General features: G+C 33.3%; 1 protein-coding gene across 13 annotated transcripts in view; it reads left to right on the forward strand.

Moving 5' to 3' along the window:
- The window catches only part of LOC115235805 (venom dipeptidyl peptidase 4), a 386,957-nt gene that overhangs the window by 244,790 nt on the left and 120,446 nt on the right, over window positions 1-21,721 (forward strand). For 12 of the 13 annotated variants that reach the window (XM_029807805.1, XM_029807808.1, XM_029807806.1 and 9 more), the window contains one exon: window positions 17,977-18,071. In XM_029807805.1, the coding sequence (XP_029663665.1) occupies window positions 17,977-18,071 (95 nt within the window). Of the gene's footprint in view, window positions 1-9,017; window positions 9,458-17,976; window positions 18,072-21,721 lie in introns of those variants that run through there. The other variant, XM_029807818.1, reaches the window with a different exon arrangement.

Raw genomic sequence — 21,721 nt, forward strand, 5'->3', positions numbered from 1 at the left:
CGTATTGCGTCAGATTGGCAATTAAAGTGAACCCGGCCAAGTTTCACATATATTCTACATATATTACCTTATCCACATACATCGTTTATATTTTATATAATTATGTAACTTTATAATAAGAGTTTAATTAAAAGCATCGATATTTTTTATACTCATCGTTAGTTGCAATATGCAATTTGCAAATTATAGATGTGAAAGTATATGATCGTTTACATGAAATTGCACGGAAGAAAGCGTAGCAGATGTAATGGAGTCTAACTTATTGCTTTATTACGTAGATAACAGAAAGATGAGGAGCGTTCGTAAAAATTGTTCTCTCTGCAGTTATAAATTGTTAAACCGCTTTAATCTTCCGGTACGAGAGGTACGTGACAGTAAGAGATCATCGCACTCAGAAACACGTGACTTTGCATATCTAATACTATACTTTACACTTTACTTACTTCGCATTTGAGTTTTCGAACTACGCTGCGACTATATGCTCAAAATCTATCTGGATTCTTGACTTGGAGATATGGAATAGAATGTGAAATGAAGTTCGGGAAGTAAAACGCAAACTTTAGTAGCAAATGAGCAAAGTTGCTGAAAGCTTAAAACAAGTGTCACATCTCCGCGATTGTCTTAACTCTTTTTGCATTATATTATACATTGATAAAAGTAGAAGTAAACTTAAGAAGATGATGTATATTTTACAATTGCTACGATAAACTCGTGGGTTTTGCAAGTAGATTTAAGATTAACTCTGAGATATTGTTGATAACAATTTTAGTTGCTCATTTTGCTTTTATTGTCATTATACAAATTTATAATTTATCTGTAAGAAATACTTAATAGGATTTCGTTCTCATATATTATCACAATATAAAATTTATTTTGTAAAATTTATCTTCGTTAAAATTTTCGAACTATGTAAAATTTTATGTTATCATTACATATGCATCATGAATTAAATAATTTTATGCTCGTAATACGTGCACAAAATTATTTAATTCATGATGTATGTAGTATGTGTGTAAAGTGAAATACACACATACATAAGAATATTTAGCTATTGATCAATATTCACCATTGGTCATGTGCAATATTTATCGCAAATTAATTAAACCTTTCAATTTTTTATTGAATATTATATTTTTTCAAGAATCCCGAAAGAGTTGAAAAAAATAATATAGGAATTACATAATTTTCCTATGAAAAATGTAGTTTTTAATATAATGTACAAAAAATTATTATTTCGAAAATATATGAATAATTATAGGATACAGAAGCAAGATTTTTATATTCTTCATTTTTCAAAATTTGCGACGAAACGAAAACCTATAGTCACCACTGTGAAAAAGGCTTTAAATAAATGGTTTGAAAATTCTTATTTCATAATTTAATTACAAATAAATTTAGCCGTGCATTCTTGACTGAAAATAATGCACAGTGAAATACAATCGTCGAAAATTAGGGAATAAATCGCGTTTATCTCTTGCATAACAATCACTTTTGACAAACGTGGAGGACATTATCATGTACGTTAGACTCAACTCGCGACAAAGTTAGCGGCAAAGTGTATCACTCTGCGAGCGTGAAGGGATTAAAATTGTGTTTGACGTACGTAACGCCGGTAATCAATGGGCCATGTACACGAGCGAGGTAACTTTACACACAAACACACGCATACATATATACGCGATATGCTATCGCGGAACAGGCTCGCAATTTGCGACAGTAGCTACATTCGCTAATTAGCGCCTATATGAAATTCCCTTGATTGCGACAGCCCGCCATCTTCCTCTAGACAGAACGCGTCTCGTCGATGAACGGCGATTAAGATCCGACGATGCCGTGCGCACGTGGCGGTGATGGATCGGGAGCTTTCCTCGATTGATTGCGGGAAGATGAGCGAAATTTTTGTCAAATCGAGACAGTTATAGCTTGACGAATGGCACTTTGCCATCATCAGTTACCGTATCTCAGCTGATCCCTCTTCAAAATTTCCAAGAGAAATTATAACTGAATTATTATGTGAATCATTGTAAATTTACTTTAATTATTATAAATTATTTGCACGTTATAACGGTTTCAAAAACGAACGAAAGGGAAAAATGTGAGTATATTCGTCTCTGTAAAGAATATAGATAATTTAGGAGATTTATAAAAAATATGAAATGTAAAAGGAACAATGCTGGAAATAAAAGCCACGTGTTGTCGATTAGTCGGTGAATCTTTAAAAGTTAGGGAGACAAAATGGGACCATCAGCCGTTATAAATCAATGAGAAACTTACTTCTCTGAAAACTTTCAAACCCTAATATAGCTAATTCAAAAACCGCAAACATTCAAAGAAGCGTCCCGAGATTCTCCGCGTGAGAAAAGAGAGAGAGAAAGAGAGGAGGGAGGAGGGTAATTGCCGGGTTCGCCGCCGGAAGTGACGGCTATTATATTAGCAGTACCCTCTAAAAAGTGCCGTTAATTAAGATACAATACGAAGAAACGAGGGGCGAGTTTCGAAGGTGGTAATTGGTAACCAGGCAGGCTTCTCTCCTCCTTTCGCTGCTGCTGCTACGGCGAAACAGCCGAGAGTGCCGGAGAGAAACTTGGTTGTACCGTTCGCGGCGCGAGAGCGTGCATAATGGCCGTTGATTAAATCCGTTTCTATCCCCGAGATAAAACTCGCGGATTAAAACGGTCAGCCGGCTGGTCGAAAGTTTCCTCCTCGCATATAGAGCACCCCTGGGTTAGCGCGTCTACCGGATATCGCGACTACTAGAAGTCAAAAATTCATTTTGTATTAATTGCGCGTTAATAATTTTTGAATTAAAAGCGATGGAAGAAGAATCCTAAGCTTTTTTCCGAATTAATATTCGGTGGCCGAATTTAAAAGTGAAAAGTTTCGAATATAGAGAAATCTAATTTTATGTTATGAAGCGAAAACGAAACTTCAGATTTGATTTTTCCCCGGGCTTTCTTCCAATTACGACAGTAAATTTATGTACAATATAAACGAGAAACAATTGCACATTGCGCATGATTATTTACGATTGATCAAATAGTTAACTGAAAATTGCATTAGCCATCAAAATTAATTCCTTTGATATCGCCAACAGTAATTATTGAAGCGCCATCGTGTAAACGTAATACAAAGCAATTAAAACAGTGAGGCAATTAGCTTACAGATCAATTTTTTAATTTTGCCCATTAAGCGCGCGTTTATCGAGAAATAAAGATTCATATTTTTAATATCTCGGCGTTTTAATTTATATTTGCTTCGTAATAAATATAAATTCATACTTTCTATAATTAAATGCAAGAAAAAACTGGAAGTGTATGTTTGTGTCTCCTGCAATATCTCTTCGATAATGTTTGATTACGTAACACTTCAAAAATATTTTATTTTAAGAAGCTGCAAATTTAAATCTTTTTTTTGCAACTCAAATATATAAATATATAAAATAATACAAATATAATTAAATTATTCGTATTTTAAATTATTATATCTCAATAAAGATGAATGAAACATTTCCTATAAATATCATAAAATTGCATCTGTTAAAAATATTTCAGTATTAAGTTTCAGCGAAATAACTGACGCGGTTGCGCAGAGTAATAATCTGAAATTTTTATCGTCGTGTCAGCATAACTTCCGTTTCGGTGGATAAAACCGCGAGGCGTTGGTTGCACGAACTCTCTCACCGCAACAGGCGAGGCTAGACCTGCTCTTGGAATCGAGCCATTCCCATAGGAACTCTAACGAGACTCGCTAAAGTGGCGAACAAATCAAAAATGTCCGGCTGCGACACAGCCATGCGTGATGTCAGACCATCAGACGGATGGCGCAGAGTCAAAAACAAAACTACATTTCTTGAGGAAGAGAGCGAGAGTTCACTTTCGGCACTTGGGCACGTACGTCTCTTTTCAGAAAGCACTGCCGAATCGTAATTACGTTTTAAATCGTTTCATATCCATCGTCATAAAAGTTTATGAAGTAAAAAGTGACTCAAATAATATACAAGTAATGTAGTAACGCATTAAATATGAATAACGAATAAACATAGATTTGAATAAAAATTTACAGTTAATATTTTTTTTATTTTACATAGCTTTATATAACTAAAATAAAAAACAAATCAAAAATAATATTCTAATGTGATATTGAATCTATCATCTTATAAATTTTTGCTATAGCTTTGCTTAATCTAAACATCTTTGTATTTTTGTTTTTGGATTTTTCACAATACAGTCATTTTAAAATTATATTTATATTATTATTATTTTTTATTTTTATTCATAGAATATGCTAATAAAATATGTATCGAAGATTGACACTCCGTTTGACATAAGGAAAATAATTTCATCGCGTTTCTTCAATATTGCCTGATTAGTCTGTCCGTTACTACTTGAAACTGTCTTACCGGACTATACTACCTTTCATGCTAATGAATATTATATCTTTCATGCACAAACAGTTTTTCGCTTGACTATCTAGAACTTGATTTAATTACGCATTTAATCGTTCTTCTCTCGAGGAACTTTCCGTTATTCCCATGTTCTTGCAAAAACTCAAGTGATTAATTCAGATTCATTACCGACCTAGATCAATATTTACGTTGATTTGTGAAGCGTACTTCATTCATAAAACTTGGTCTAAAAATTGAGGTCATGTAAAATTGACGCAATTCTAGTGCATCTTACTTAAATCGTTATGCGTTTATTTAAGTTATCAATTATTCTATTTATTCAGCTTTTATATGATTAAGTTCTGCCGAAATATTTTTATTGTTTGTTGTCTAGAAAATAATATATGCCATTAAAATTTGTGTTTTAATTATTTTCAAGAAAATTACGTGCAAAGTTTCTTATAAATAATGTAAAATTAATTGTAAACACGAGGATCAATTAGAAGGATCATTATAAGATATCGAATCGTGGTATTCATTTGTGAAACGCGAAATTGAAATCAATGTATCCATATGCAAACGTATCACGTTCATTCATACGTCCTCAAATCATCGCGTTGTTTTCGAGATTCTCGTTTTAATTTGTACGTAAATATTAATTGCTGAATCGATTGGAACGAGAGAAGTGGAATCGAGATAAGGATCTTGACTTACGAACAGGTCGGTTCGTTGTAATACGAGTACACACTGCGCATTCAAACCTCATAAGAAGATCTTGTGGTCGTTGAACGGAGGGAAGGCTTCTATAAGAGCGCGGATGTACCATTTTCTCGTAAATGTCGAAGGCGAGTTTCAGACGGGATGCTGCGTCGTGTCGAGAGAGCTCTCGCTGCCTCTTTACAATGATTATTACCGTTCCGCGAGTACAGACTTTCTCGAGAAAATGCATTTTTTCGTAGATTGTTATTATAGCGACGCGGAAAAATAGCTCGCTTTACAGAGGGAAATGTTATTACATATTTTTATACACAAATAATTTGAGGATTGTAATTCACATTAATAAGGAAACAAAAACAAGACATTATTCTTTATGGAATAAAATATGAAAAATAAGAATTACTGAAAAATTCATCAGAAAATACATGCGAGATATATAAAAGGTAACGTTACTTACATCACAATTACACGGAGCGTCAATGTTAGGAATTTTAATTAATGATAATTAAATGGTTTTTGCATTCATTTGTTAAATATTTTTGCGTTGCTGGAATTTTAATTAGTTTATTCATACATCGCTGTTTATATCCATTGGCGCAAATGAAGAATAGTTTGGCTATTCTGGTAGAGCGCGTATCCGAATAATATCAGAATGAAATTCCGCCGGCAACGAACGAGGACAGCGGGATCGGACGGAAAGAGCGGAAAAAGGTACGGATGTAATAGAAATTCGATATGCGAGGAACCACAGACGCCACCGATGAAAAGAACTTAACGGATGCGCGGCCAACGAGAATCGATAAAATAAATTAAAAGTAATTAAAAGCCAGCCGCGGTTCTCGCGTGTTCGAGCGCGAAAAACGGTATCATTTCGATCGAGGATAGACGCGCCAGAAGGTTTTCCCGACAAAAGCTGCTGTGCGTGTGCGACAAAAAGAGCATGCAAGACGTATGACGGGACGAATGTTGTGCAATTAAACGCGATATCGTTAGCGGCGGGAAATAAAAGCGCGACGCGACCTCGTCTGCTAATTCGATTGAAATAATTGGCGGATCGTTTGCGGTCCGTTCATTATTACATCGACAGCTAACTGTTTATCGCGTTTTGCATAAAACGGCCCGGCGCATCCCTCGAGAGAGATCGCGAATTATTAATTCGCGCCGACGAGGAAGGAGGAGGAGAGGGAGGGGGACATTATGTGGCTTCGGCGAAACTGACACGTTTATATAAATAATGTGAATTGCGAAAACACGCGTCCCTCCTGGTAAAGTTCAATCAGGATGTATTATATATTGTTACAATCGATTAGGTCGACGTGGCGCGCGGAATGTGGCGCACGCGGGTTACATAATTTGCATAGCTATGTGTAAGTAATTATTAATTGCGCGACGCATGACAATCAGTCGCGGCAAAACGTGACGCGTTTATTACCATCGGATTTGTACACACAAATGTGACTGTTAAATGTATTATTTAACGACAATCAAGCCTCGTTAATGGGTACTTATTGCAAATCATCTGCGAGTATCTATCTCCTACGCGATGTGATATAATATTACAACATTGTTCTGTTTATTTTGCTAATATAATTATTACTCTTAATGCATGTTAATATTTGTAGGACATTCAGGAAATGTATACATAGAAGATATTAAATTTTAATAATGCAGTTGTGTAGAGATGAGAAATGTGAGAGACGAAAATATAAAAATTGAAATATTTTTATTAACTTATAAAGACATTATCTGTCATCTCGTTTTTGTTTTATTTTGTGTCTTTGCTTTACTCGACTCTTCCTGAATACGAGCGGGGGACATTCCTTATAGCAAATACGCGAAGCACGAACTATAAAACTGGTACAAACTTGTAACTCTACTCTTCGGAGTGCTCTTTCAGAATAGTGACTGCTTTCGGTCAAACACATCGTAACTCCCACAAAATCGTATTAACGTGGACGTAAAAGATACCGTACGTGTCCCATTTCATCGGAATACAGAATTTCCTGAAATTTAGAAGTTTCATGAAACTTTGGAGAGGATATAAAAAATTAATGTATTTTTTAGATATATAAAATGAGTTTGTGCGATTATCGACAAAGGCGTATAGTTTCAAATATATTGTAGCGCTGGGTAAATCACTGTTTCTGCAGAGATACTTAAAAGAATTACTTGCCCAATTTTTTCAACAACTTCAAATTTACACGAAGAAAATTTGACATTATAAATTACATGAATATATACATTTCCTTTTACAATATTTATTATAAAACTGGAATATAACATTTTAAAATATTTATTACTATAAAAATTATTAATTATGCATTTGCTTTTATAGATTTGTTTGTGCATCAAAATATTTGAATAATTATATAATATACCTTTGTAAATTAGATTATTGAATAAATATATCGTGATTTTTTTATTAGCATGTTTCACGATTACAAAAATTATATTCTAATTTTTATTAAATAATATTTCCTTCGTGTGTTTTTTTTAAATTTAATGTTTGCAAAAATCCCAAAAGGGCCAAGTTATTCCCGATGGAGGCAAATGTAAATTATGGTATAATATGCTACAAGAGTAGAAAAGCAAAATCGTGTCGTATGAGATGCTTATTAATGAGCAACACTTTTCACTTCAGCTGCTTCCTCATACTTTTTCTGATATTCTTATCACGCGACGGCACTGAAATATGATTTTGAATTTTACTTTGTATATTAGATTGTGCAGAAACTGCACGTTTAATATTATTTTAATATCCGTGTTTAAATTATTTTATTCGATTATCCTTTGTTTATTCTCTGAAAAGCTCCATCTTTCATTAATATCTTTTTGTCTCTTATTCTATACACACGCACACGTACAGGATTGAAATTATTTATTCATTAAATTAAATCGCTGCAATAATTGTTTAGAATGAAGTAATTAAGTTACTTGAAAATCAGATACGATTAAGTCCGAACAAACGAACGGAAAAGTAAAATAAAGTCGTGAAACTTGTTCCGAGGGGGTGCATATGGTGAATCCGTGTTACTACTATCCGTTACTACTTTAAATGTAAATTCCATATCCATTTCACTTGGATGAATGCGAGTATCAGCGTATTCTTGGCGTGAAATTCTCGCGAGTAACGGGGAAATGTGTAGCAAATAGAAACCCTGGGAAGAGAGAACAAAGGGTGCACATACGAATGTATGTAGAATGGATTCTGCATTCCAAAGTTAAAGTTCCGAAGTATTGATCGATCAGGTAGACATATCGGACTTCCGAATTATATCACTCGGGGATCGGAATCTTATCCAAGAAATACGCTCGGTGTGTATCATCGATAATTCTTTTTTTTTTTATTTTATCTGTCACAAGAATGTATTTAAATAGAATTAAAGAGATTATTAGGTATTAATTAAGAGAAAATAGTTATTGGAAATTTGCTTTATGTATACTAATTTTAGCCTTGCCGGTTCTTTTATACCTACAATTAGACGAATTCTTTAAATTCTTTAAAAAGTTTGACATCGGTTTTTTTCTTAAAATACAGTATAATCGAGTGCTTTCTTTTTATATATCTCTCGTTTTATATATATCATTGCAGTTTTAAATTTGTATTATTATTATACAACACAGGACGCTTTCAATTAAAAATAATGTCGTTGATTCGTTCAAGCTTATTTTGTGATAGATTCTCGTCTTAAAAGTAACTACGTGAATATAGCTCTGAGAATTTTTAAAGCTCATGATTTTTGCATAATCTTTTATTTTTAAATATGTAATTATAAAACAACAAATTTCTCCTACCTAAATCTGTTAAATGCATATTGGAAAACGAGTAGATTAATTTAACATAAATAAATAAATTGAATTAATTAATTTAATATAAATAAATAAATAAAAATTAATTTAATAGTTTCACGTGCTACTAACTTATTATTAGTTTAAAATTATTTCTGATTTTTCTCTACGCTCTGGGAAAAAGAGACAGATTTATAGCGTTCTAGCTTTTATTCAGGGTTTTTGCACTTTGTATAGAATTTCTGTTTTAGAGATACGATATACAGGGTATTAAAAAAAAACCATTCAATATTTATATAATAGGTAGGACACACTATACTGAGTAAAAAAACCTAGTAAACATAGGTTGAAAGCTCAACCATTTCTGAGATATAAACATTTTTGTATGTTAGCATCATGATTGATTTACTGGCTTCTACGTGTCGCATGCGATGTTTACCTCAGTGTTTATAAACCGCGTTTTGAATGTCCTCATTCAATTTCCATACATACTTTGTAACAGAAGATTTCACCGGCAATCAGTCAGTTGTCATCAACCGACCGGCGATTGCGGATCTTTGCGATTTGGTGATTACACAGTGATTACACTTTTTTGTGGGGATATTTGAAAAGCATAATATATTCTTCGCCGATAAATGACTTAGAATTATGTGACCGAATCGAGTGCGCTTGTCGAATAATTCGACAAAAATGTTTATATTATATCTCAGAAACGGTTGAATTTTCGATCTATATGTTTATTAAGGTTTTCTACTCAATATGGTGTGTTCTATCTACCATAAATATTGTTTTTTTTTAACATCCTGTATATGTATCAACACTTAAAGAGATACAGTGTATACATGGTATATACATCCTGTTATTCGTAAAAGTACCATGCAACTCGCGTCGGAAACAAATAAATAGTTATTGAATGCTGCGCTTGGGTACAGTGGGTGGAATTTGTCCATGATTTTTTGTCGGTGTTTCGGGGTTGCTCGATGTAGTCATGCTGACTATAGCACCCGTGGGACGAGTTTTTCGTGTCGAACTCGCACGCGATTCGTCTAGACGATCATAACCACCGGGAAAGGTGTCGTCGTTTCTCGCGAAACTACCAGCGAAGCGGACTGGATCATTGTTATCTTTCGGTAACAGGTCCCGTTGGGCCAGCCCGACATATGTCAGTCTCTCATATTGCTTCGATATCTTTTTCTCTTTTTTCTTACTATCCCCTGCTAGGTCATCCTGTGTCAAATTGTCGTTTTTTCGCGCAAGTCTCTTCGTGCATAAACTCGTCAAATATTACGATCTTATTAAAATAGCAATGATGTTGAGATTAAGATCATCATAATTTACAGAGGACGCAATTATAATATGAATTAGAAACTCGAGTTGGAATAAAAGATTTAAAAATATTTGTATATCTTTGTATATCTTAATTAAAAATTTTTTATTTATCTGTATACCCTGTAATATTATATTAACCTGTTAACTTTAATTTAATTTGACATAATTGTGAATTGGGCATCATGAATTTTTTACTTTTTTACGTAAATTGATATCATATCTCTGTTTGGTTAAATTATTCTTTGTTTTTGTAAATATCTGTTAATCAAATTGAAAATTTTTTGTGTTTGCATTTTTAATAATATTATGTAATTATCTGATTCCAATTTGATAAAATATTTATAAATTGAATAGCCATACATTTGGAACTAAATATGTATATTAAAATATTGAACAATGATTTGAATGATTGCTTCATTGAGAATTGACTATATTGCAATCTTAGAATAATATCTTATATTCGACATGATCGCGTTGCACAGTGATTTTTACGTAGTTCATTCTGTAACAGATTTCTATCGTTTTAGTTTTTTTTTTCTATTGTCTTTAATTTTTTCAATGAGAATGTCAGTTGATATGTTCTAAATATTATGACAACGGTAGAAAATTTTGACATGACACAATATGATAGAGACTAATTGCAAACTAATCAAAAACTTTGTACAAAAGTTAAGCCGCGTTAAGATTTTAATTGATATTTATTGTTGTTTTGAGAAAAGTTTCAGGATTTAATTCTTTCCTTAATTTAACTTTTCTCTATTGAGAATTACATTACTGAATATATACATATATACACGAGTACATATTTTTAATTATTTTTTTTTTTTTTTTTTGACAAAATAAACAATTTATTTTAATTATTCTTAAAATTTATCATTACTCTCTCTCTTTTACTGATAAAATTTAATATATATTGGTTAATTTAATTATTTAAAAATAAAAAAATTAGATTTTTATTAATATCTGAAGAGATATAAGATAAATTATTGAAGCACACTACAAGATATAATTATGTTTGGAAAAATAATTATAGTAAAAATTAATTATGGTATTGTATATTATTATTTTAATTTAAATATTCCGTTACGTTGCAGTAAAATAGAATTTTAATCGGATTATTAATTTTTCGTTATATTTTTTGTGTAACATATGTTTTGATTTATATCCCGTATCTTTCATTTTCATTCTATTTGGAATAAAGCATGCATCCTGTTGCACGTGTTTACGAAAGAAAATAAATACGCGTAAACCGCTTTTGCATCACCGCAAAATTTACACCGAAATGCAACTCCCTTTCGCATTGCATTCTCGCGCCTAAGAAAACTTGGTAGTTCCACTTTGCGTATTTCCTCTTCATTGTACGGTAGCACAATGCGCGACTGTTACAAACGTTACAGACGGAATAATACTTTTGTACGACGGAGGTAAACGCGATATTCTTTCTACAGCAGCGAAGTAACTGCAATAACTGCGGCTCGAAACTGTTTACAGATACAGTTACAATATGAGACTCCGTCCGAGTGCAATTTAGACAATAGCGCGGAATGTATTAACGCCAACTTTCCGTATACTTTCGTTACGATGAGTAGATCTGAAGAGCATTTTTCAGCAGTTCTTACAAACTCTTGGTTGCATTAATAAGAGAGAGCTTATTTAAATAACTGATTCTTTAAATAATTCCACTACACAATTATACTAGATAAAATTTAAAATTGTCGAATGCAAATACTATTGTCGAGAGAGACGATAACACTTTTGTATCGCAATTGTGACGTGGCTCTTTAATGACCGCCTCTGAAATGGTTATGTAAATGACACGTATGGCAAAGTCCACTTGTGCGGCAACGTGTCGCACATTTTCGTGCATATACATTTTCGTCCCAGCCGTGCCAGATTTCACGCACCAACCGGCCGGACGTGCGCGCGGGCGCGTGTATGTCATTACAAAACATATTTCAACAATATGCGGAATACATATACGCGCATAGACGCGGGAAATAGGCCGGCGACGCATACGGGATCGGCAAACTAGCTGCAAAATTTATTCCCGTCTATTGTTGGTTTAATCGAGACGCAGGGAGTAATACGCGTCATTAATCATCGCGTAATGATGCGACATTAAAAGAAATAATTCGCCCCCGGATATTAATTAAATGTATTGTTTTGCACAAATTTATTTACGCCCGATTCTAATGATGATTTACCGTCTGTTCGAGGGTGAGTCCTAAACCGCTACAAACATTAATTTGCATTTGTAGAAACTGCTGATGAGTTTTATTAAAACATATTTTTTGTCTCGCAATATTCTTCTTAACTTCATATTAAATGAAATGCTCAAACGTGATTTTAAACGTGTAATGTCAACAATTTGATATTATAAAGAAATTATCTCAGATATTATTTGCACCAACAAATAAATGTTAAAATAAATGATTCTCGTTTTCGATTTAAATAACATATATTGACGAATTAATAATGTAATTTAAATGTAATTTAAATAATCTATATATTGACGAATTAATAATGTAATTAATATATTAACTTATAAATAAATTCTGAATTTCTCTCATTTAAATTTTTACAGGTAATCAATTATTACAGCTTGTCTCATTGATAATACATGTCAATTTGTGATTCAGATGGAGATAAATCAGTGACGAATTAAATCTCAGTAAATTATTTATGTCAAATATAGATTTCGTTAAAAGCTCATCGCGCGTAAGTTCTAAGTGGCATCGTTTACAACCGATACAGACATTAAAAAAAGTGTTCGAGCTTTTAAAGCACTCTGACGCGCGATATTTTCGCCTGATAGTGCTTCCTGCGGAAGCCGACCTATAAAATTCACGCTTCGTTTGCATTTTTCGTTTCGGCCTATTTCTTGCGAGATATACGCGGTCGGTAGCGATAAATCGTAAACGTTGCGGCTCTTTTCCCCCCCACCGTTCGTTGTTCCGTCGCCGTGAAATCCCAGAAGGCGTCGAGTCTGTTCCAGCCATCCGAACTACATCGCTCCGTAACGGCGGATGTCTTCTTGTTGTGTCCCACGTGTAAGATACGATGGTGTCTCGTTAACGCGTTATCCACCATGAGAAATCTGTCAAATCCCTCGGTATAATGTTCACCTCAATGTAAATCATTTTCGGCGCCGCTGTCTCATTTAGGAGACAAATAACACGGAAAGTATAATATCGCGAAAACAATTTATCATGTTTGTGAAGAGAATATAGTTCCCAAAAAATTATTATTTCTATATTTTATGATTTCTCAAAAATAATTAGATTTAAATTTGGAATAACAACTTTGACAGCTGATCTTTATTATTGAATTAAAACATTTATTACCTACGAAATATTAATAAAAAAAATAATATTCTATAGCGTCTATATTAAAAAATATTTTTCTGATGATATGCATTTATAATTATTTTTGAATATATTGTTTTTAATTTCTTTTACTATGTTGTCAATAACTGAAAATATAAAATGGAAAATATCGATTTGCTGTAATTATGTGCGAAAATTTTCGACATAATTTTGCTCGCGCGAAACTATTTATGAAAATTTACTGTGTATTGTGACAAAGTAGAATTTATTTTATAATTTTAATACGGCATTATAATTTTCTCAATACATTTACACGTTTAACGCTTATTAATCCGCCATTATTATTTCAATTGTTTGAGCAATAAAACAGTTCTATTTAATCGAATGCTGTGCACAAGAAATTAAAAAAAAATAGCCGTGTAAAATATTTAACTATATAGTTATCTCAACCAGTCGAGTTTAATTACGTGTAAAATTCATCGTTTCGAACATATTAAAATTAACGAAAGAGAATCATTGATATTAAAGCCAAAGTAAATGCTAATAAAAAATATATGGATCTTATACATATATATAATAATTATTGAAATTTACTATTTCTTTAATCAAGAATACATATTTCTGTGTATGTATAAGAAACGCTATCCATAAAATCGTTACAGTTAGAGAATTATATCATTTTTTAAATATTTTAAAAAGATTCCGCAATATGTATAAACTGAGGATTATTTATATTTCAATTTACTAGATTATAATTTAATGTATTTCTAAAGCGACGTTAATTTTTAATTGATTGAATTTAAAATGACGTTTAATTTAGCTTTAAAATATGTGTGTGTGTGTGTGTGTGTGTGTGTGTAATTTATTTTATTTCCTCTCTATATAATTAATTAATGCAAAATAATTGAACAATTAACAAAGAGAACCATCATTTTTTAAGTATGTCAATGATATGGGAATTGCTAAATTGTAACATTAATTTGTTTTACCTTGTAATTATGTCACATAATTGTTTTTACATAAATATTCTTTTTTTCAGAGAATATTTTTTAATTTTTCGAAATTTTAAAAGAAAATTTAGCTATCTATATTGGCTTATCGTTATGCATTACATACACTGACAAAATATAACATTTAACGATAAAATGTGATGCTTTAAGGTAATATATATAAATACGATTGTTAGATATTAACTTGTAAGTTAATATATAAAATATATGTCTCATAATTATAATTACGAAAGTAATGGGAACTTCTAATGACGTGAAAGAGGCAACGAGCTTCAAACGCGCATCCGTATCTCTCTCTCTCTCTCTCTCTCTCTCTCTCTCTCTCTCTCTGTCTCTCTCTCTCTCTCTTTGGGAAACTTTGTTAATTAATCTTTCTCTAATACATGATATCGTATTTTAACTTTTATGGCGTCATATTGTCGAACATGTGCTTGCTCCGAAGCGATTTAAATCAATCCTTCATCGTTTTTGTACGAAACTGGATTAAATAAGACATTAAAATGAGTAAATTATGCGAGAAAGAAGAAAAAAGTTTTTCATTTAAAGTTTTCCAAGGATTGAATCGCGCTCTGGTGGTTTCGGACTTAAAGACAAAAAAAAAATAACGTCGATTCGTTGTGCAATCTTTTCCTTCGTTCCATTTGTCGTAAGGGAATGGAAATTCTATCGAAACGAAGCAAGGTCAGTGATTTGCAAAACGCAAATCAGCCTTTTCGGAGAATCAAAGTTCGCGGCGGAAAATTTCTACCGTCGAAAAAGCGGATCTCCTCCGATCTAACGATCCGTACGTTGAAATAGCTCACCGTGTCGCGTCGGACGGTGCGATTCGTTTTACAATACAATGCCACCCCTTGTTTGTCGGTCGGGCGAACAACCGGCAACCGTGCGGAACGAGGTTTATACCGCAAACACGCAGACCTCTCGCATTAAAGGGGTGAGTCTGTTTGATATTTCGAGAAATCCTCTGTTTTTCACGTACGATTGCATTTTTTACGTGCACTTTAAGAAAGAGCATAGAATAATTATAAAAATTATAGAAAATATCTGTATACATTTTGAGTTTAATTTAATTATACTGATTATATTTTTATGGGCAAAGAAAATAATTATGGAAAATAGCGGATATATTTGTAATTTTTAAACGAAAGCAAGATTGCAAGTAAAGGGGAAAAGAAAAAAAAAATTAATGTATATTATTAACTATTTATTTATTATTGATTGTACTTTAATCGATCGTATATTTATAACGAGATATTCTTTATCATCATTTTTTAATAAATTCTATTAGATGTATAAATATGAAAGATTAGTTAGATTATAGAGATTGTGTATTTTGGGAAACTTTGTTAATTAATCTTTCTCTAATACATGATATCGTATTTTAACTTTTATGGCGTCATATTGTCGAACATGTGCTTGCTCCGAAGCGATTTAAATCAATCCTTCATCGTTTTTGTACGAAACTGGATTAAATAAGACATTAAAATGAGTAAATTATGCGAGAAAGAAGAAAAAAGTTTTTCATTTAAAGTTTTCCAAGGATTGAATCGCGCTCTGGTGGTTTCGGACTTAAAGACAAAAAAAAAATAACGTCGATTCGTTGTGCAATCTTTTCCTTCGTTCCATTTGTCGTAAGGGAATGGAAATTCTATCGAAACGAAGCAAGGTCAGTGATTTGCAAAACGCAAATCAGCCTTTTCGGAGAATCAAAGTTCGCGGCGGAAAATTTCTACCGTCGAAAAAGCGGATCTCCTCCGATCTAACGATCCGTACGTTGAAATAGCTCACCGTGTCGCGTCGGACGGTGCGATTCGTTTTACAATACAATGCCACCCCTTGTTTGTCGGTCGGGCGAACAACCGGCAACCGTGCGGAACGAGGTTTATACCGCAAACACGCAGACCTCTCGCATTAAAGGGGTGAGTCTGTTTGATATTTCGAGAAATCCTCTGTTTTTCACGTACGATTGCATTTTTTACGTGCACTTTAAGAAAGAGCATAGAATAATTATAAAAATTATAGAAAATATCTGTATACATTTTGAGTTTAATTTAATTATACTGATTATATTTTTATGGGCAAAGAAAATAATTATGGAAAATAGCGGATATATTTGTAATTTTTAAACGAAAGCAAGATTGCAAGTAAAGGGGAAAAGAAAAAAAAAATTAATGTATATTATTAACTATTTATTTATTATTGATTGTACTTTAATCGATCGTATATTTATAACGAGATATTCTTTATCATCATTTTTTAATAAATTCTATTAGATGTATAAATATGAAAGATTAGTTAGATTATAGAGATTGTGTATTTTAATATTCTCTGGTTTGCCTGCATTTTTATCTGAGAAGGTGTCTTTAATTTAAATAGACATACTCCTTAAGTATTACCAAATAAGCGTCATTAGAATACCTGTATGATTTGCTACTTTATTGATCGCGAACGCTCAAAGACAATTAAAAGAAATTTTTCGCACAAGATATTATTCTCCCTCTATTTTCACCATCATACATTTACCATCCATTTCCGCGTTTCACGTTGCCAATAAAAAGAAATCTGTCGAACGAACGTTTTTCCGGCGTGTGTTCGCGCTGCGGGAGTTCGCGCAGCCGTTCGTTTCTCTCTCCCCTGCTTTATTCGCTTCGATAACGATAAAAATATTTCTTACTCACGGTCCATCGCCACCTAACTCAACGCTTGTTATCCCGAGGATTTTTACGGCGTCGATCTCGCTAAGATTGATGAAACGATGAGCTGTCGGTTCGCGAAAACCGATTTTTGAGAAAGACGGCCTATCTTGAAATTTACTCGTATCTTTTTTCTCTCACTCTTTCTTTTTCCTTCTATCTTCCTTCTACTTCCATCCCGCTTGAAGGCAACTACATGCTCGGCTTTCTTCGCACAAAAGCGACCGAACGATGTGGAGACAATGAATCAACCATCATTACCGGAGAAGTTCCATTTTTTTTAATAGTCTTTAATAGAGAAAAGAGCGAGTGTGTGTAACTACCGCTTTCCGGATATCGCGATTAAAGATAAAAAAGAAATTTTTAATTGTGATCTTTAAGGGATTTTTGGTCAGGTATGCGAAGAAAGAAAAATGTTTATAATAATATATCATTTATTTTCATGAAGCAGACAAATTTTGTATATCAAAGTCTGAAATAAAATTGATGGTTTTTCTAATGTATCGGAATGCAAAATCGCACGGTAAAACTTCTAATGTACGTGTGCGAAGAAAATGAGATTTTGTGCGAATAAAAGAAACTTTAAACGTACGCGGATGTATAAACGTGAAACTACGAATTACGATATGTGAAACAGCGAAACGTACGATAAGGATATCACATCTTTCGCCGTGCGAATGTATTAATTTAAAATTTAATTCCCGCATACGCGTACTCCTTTGTTGCAGGAGACGAGATCCTCTACCGGGACGAGATAGGTAATTTGCTGATCTACAACGTCAGCTCGGCCACATCCAAGATCCTGTTGGATTCCAACAATCCTGTAAGTTTTCTCAGATTTCTGCATGTTATATGTATAAGTGTATATAAAAGTTCTCCTAAGTTTCCATGATATTCAGAAGCTTTCGTACCGAGGAATTTTCAGCTCGTAACGAAACTTACTGTTAGAATTATCATTTTATTTACCTTATTATACTTTTACTAATAACATCATAAATATGTATATAATATAATATCATATAATATCATATGTATATTTTATCATGAGTCATATGCGAAATAATAATTAAATCAGACTTATATGTTAAATTTACACTGAAGTGTAAAAGCAAAATTGATAATAATTAGATAACAATTAAACAAATAAAACAATATGCATTTATTAACGATATGTATATCAATTATATGTTTTTTATATTAATAATATACATATTATGTTACTGTGTTATTAGAGCAATTAATATACGTTGCATTTCGTGTACGCGCTAATGTATGCGCAACAATTATTGCTGCATTAACATGCGTGCGATTAAATAGAAACCGCGCGGAACGAATAGCCGGTAGTCACCGAATTAATCGTTCGAACCCGCCGTCGCAAGGACGCGTTCCATTTCCGAAATCGCAGATAACGACCAAAATATACCAACGAAAACATAGCATCTCTCTCATACGTGTCCCCCGCTCCATATTGTCTCTCTCTTTCTCTTGATTTTCTTTCTCGCTCTAATTCATATCCGCGCATGATCAATTAAAACCGCCCCGGCTCTTTCCATTATACGCGTATATGAAAGCGGAAGCCGCGGATCGAATGCGAAAGCAGCGAAATCGGAAAGGGGGAATGTCGAAATTATTTCTCGATGCGGACGAGGGGAATGTAATGCATACAGGCCTGCCTGCCTGCATGCATGCATCGGCGACGCCCATCGTTATTCCCGCCGAAGAGATCGCGGCCGGTGACGGTAATTGCTCGTTATCTTTCACGTTCCGACACGCGCAATCTATCGTCGACGATCCTCGTTCACATACACGTTCATACGTAGGTAGGTAGGTACCAGCTTGTAAAATGATTCATTACGACATCTGTGTGTAGGACGATACCCATCTCCTCGAGATTTAACATTACGAGGTATCTTCGGGACGCAAGCTTCGAATGATTTATTCGTGGAATTTATACGTATCGTAAAGTGAAATTATTTGTCACACACACACACACACACACGTACTTTTTTGATATATTACAACTACATATTTTTGTTTCGGGTTCATTCTCCCCCGTAAACATCTTCATTAACCATTTTCGTTACCATGGGCTGTCAAATTTTTTTAATGATTCGCGATTTACGACAATATATATGTGTATATACAGGGTATCCCCAATTTAAATGTCAAAACTTTAGGAACGTGTAATTATAAGTTTTCTGGTGAAAATTATTTGTTTCATTTTTTGCGATTTTCTTCAAAAACGAGCAAATCTCTAAAGGACTTTTTGTCTTAGTTTATCGGTCCCCTACACGCTCCTAAAGTTTTGACATTTAAATTGGAGACACCCTGTATAGTTCTGCATACACATACACAGATAAATGGTAAACATTTATAACATGCGGTAAATACGATTCGCGTTATACGATACTCATGCGATACTCTGATTCGGTGTTATGCAATGTTTATGAATTGTACAAAATTCGAAAATACATGGTTTATCAAAGAAATACGTTTTAAAAATGTTTTTATTAAATTCGAAATTTATTTACCAAATTATATGGGGATATATATGAGGTTGTCGCAATTTTTTTATCGTATTCTACGAATTTGCGTTATGCAAGTATCTCACGGGGATTTACTATACATATGTATCAATAAAAAAATTGTTACATAATTATATTAGTTTTTGTTATGCTTTGTATTTTCATAATAAAATAATAATGATACATTAAAGCTCGTATGCGATTCCGTACATTTGTCTTCCAAATTTCACAAACGACGAAATGTAAAGGCGATCTCTTCTTCTCAGGTTAAAATCTTTTTCCTCTCGTCACGCTCCGTAATCAGTAAGCGAAGCAAACTGGTTCTTTCAATTAAGTATAGATCGAGAGAAAGGCACTAAAGTGAAACTGCAAAGGCTTGATCGGCGTGACGCTCTGAAACTTTATTTTTTCATCGCCTCTCTATCTCACTCTTTCTCTCAATGAAGTCTTCTGTTCGCTACATTGCTCGAAATCTTCAGAAGTGCTTCAAGCACGCAGCCCGACTCCTTCTTGCAGTTTAGACGGACGGCCTTATCAGGGGCATTCTCGCTATTAGTCTGAAAGCTATTAAGGAGTTTATGACCCGTGCAGCTTTGCTCGCGTACATATACAGTATTCGCTTGAAATGCAGTTGCACCGAGAGCGAATAGGCTCGTCGAATACAATCGTTCAAATATACTCTTTCCAAGACTGCCCTCGAGAATTCACGTTTTCTACGTTATTAACGATATATCGGATGTTATTGAAACCGTTAGATAAACGTTAGAAATGTGTTTTCTATACATCAAAGCGGAGAACGAATTTATGTGAACATATGTTTATTTCTTTTTAAAATGTATCTTTTCACAATGTGATTATCCAAGATATTACAAGAGTAAAATTTTATCCGCGTGTATACATATTTTTCTCAGTGCGAAAAAAATAGATTTTAAACTACGCGACAGTTTAAATTTGCATTTTATTTCTGTTTTATTCCGTGTAAAAATTTTGCATGTTGAGGTGTAACAAGTTTATTAGTACGTGTCAAGCTGTCCCAGCAGAACACTTTAAAATGAGTTCGGAAAGTTGCTAATAGAATTATAACTTTACCATATAACATAATAAAACTGTCAGTGTCGCTTTGTTTTCATGCCAATATCGTATCTGATATTCTCTTTTCTTTTCCTGCTGGGAAATTTATTGAGCCGGAGAAACATGCGCATATAACCATGGTAATAAATATGGATTTAAAAAGTTCTTCTTTACAATAACATTTCTTTTACTGCTACATTTCAACGCAATCCACTACGAAAATTTTATCGTGAAAAATTTGGTTTAAAAATACATTCTTATAAGTAAAAATACATTTAAAAAACAATTCCTTTTTTTTTTTATTTATTAATATATCGCGATCAATATTTTGTGAAATATTGACATTTGCGTGCTTAAAGATATATGTACTATATTTTAAAAAAAGTCTCTTTTTCCTATTCAACGTAAAATATACAACTTTGGAAAATCAGCAGAAGCTTTTTTTCAAACAAAGTTATTTCACGGCGTTTTTTTTGAAGATCTGAAACTTAAATTTCATTAATTTGCATATAAATTCACTCTTGCGCTCCCAGGTCAACAGAAAATAGTACTCGCTACCGCAACTCGACAGCGGGAATCGAAGCGTGGATTAGCATCAGGAACATGACTCGTTAACCGCGTTTATCACGCGAATAAATTTGTCCTATTAAAGTAATAATGGCATTCGTCGAGTCTGCCACAGTTATTACCGTATTATGATCGCGATGGTACGGTTAAACTGGTACTATCATCCAGTCGGTCGGTCCGCTTGTCCACCACCGACCGACCAACTGTCCGGGGAACGACAGTCTTGTGTTGGGATCTCGCGACCTCCGCTTAATGATAGTCATTCTATTAGAGGAGAGTCCGCCCGTCGTAGTTCATTCAACAAACGGGC

This window comes from Formica exsecta, unplaced genomic scaffold, assembly GCF_003651465.1.
Source record: "Formica exsecta isolate Colony F162 unplaced genomic scaffold, ASM365146v1 scaffold235, whole genome shotgun sequence".
Taxonomy (NCBI): domain Eukaryota; kingdom Metazoa; phylum Arthropoda; class Insecta; order Hymenoptera; family Formicidae; genus Formica; species Formica exsecta.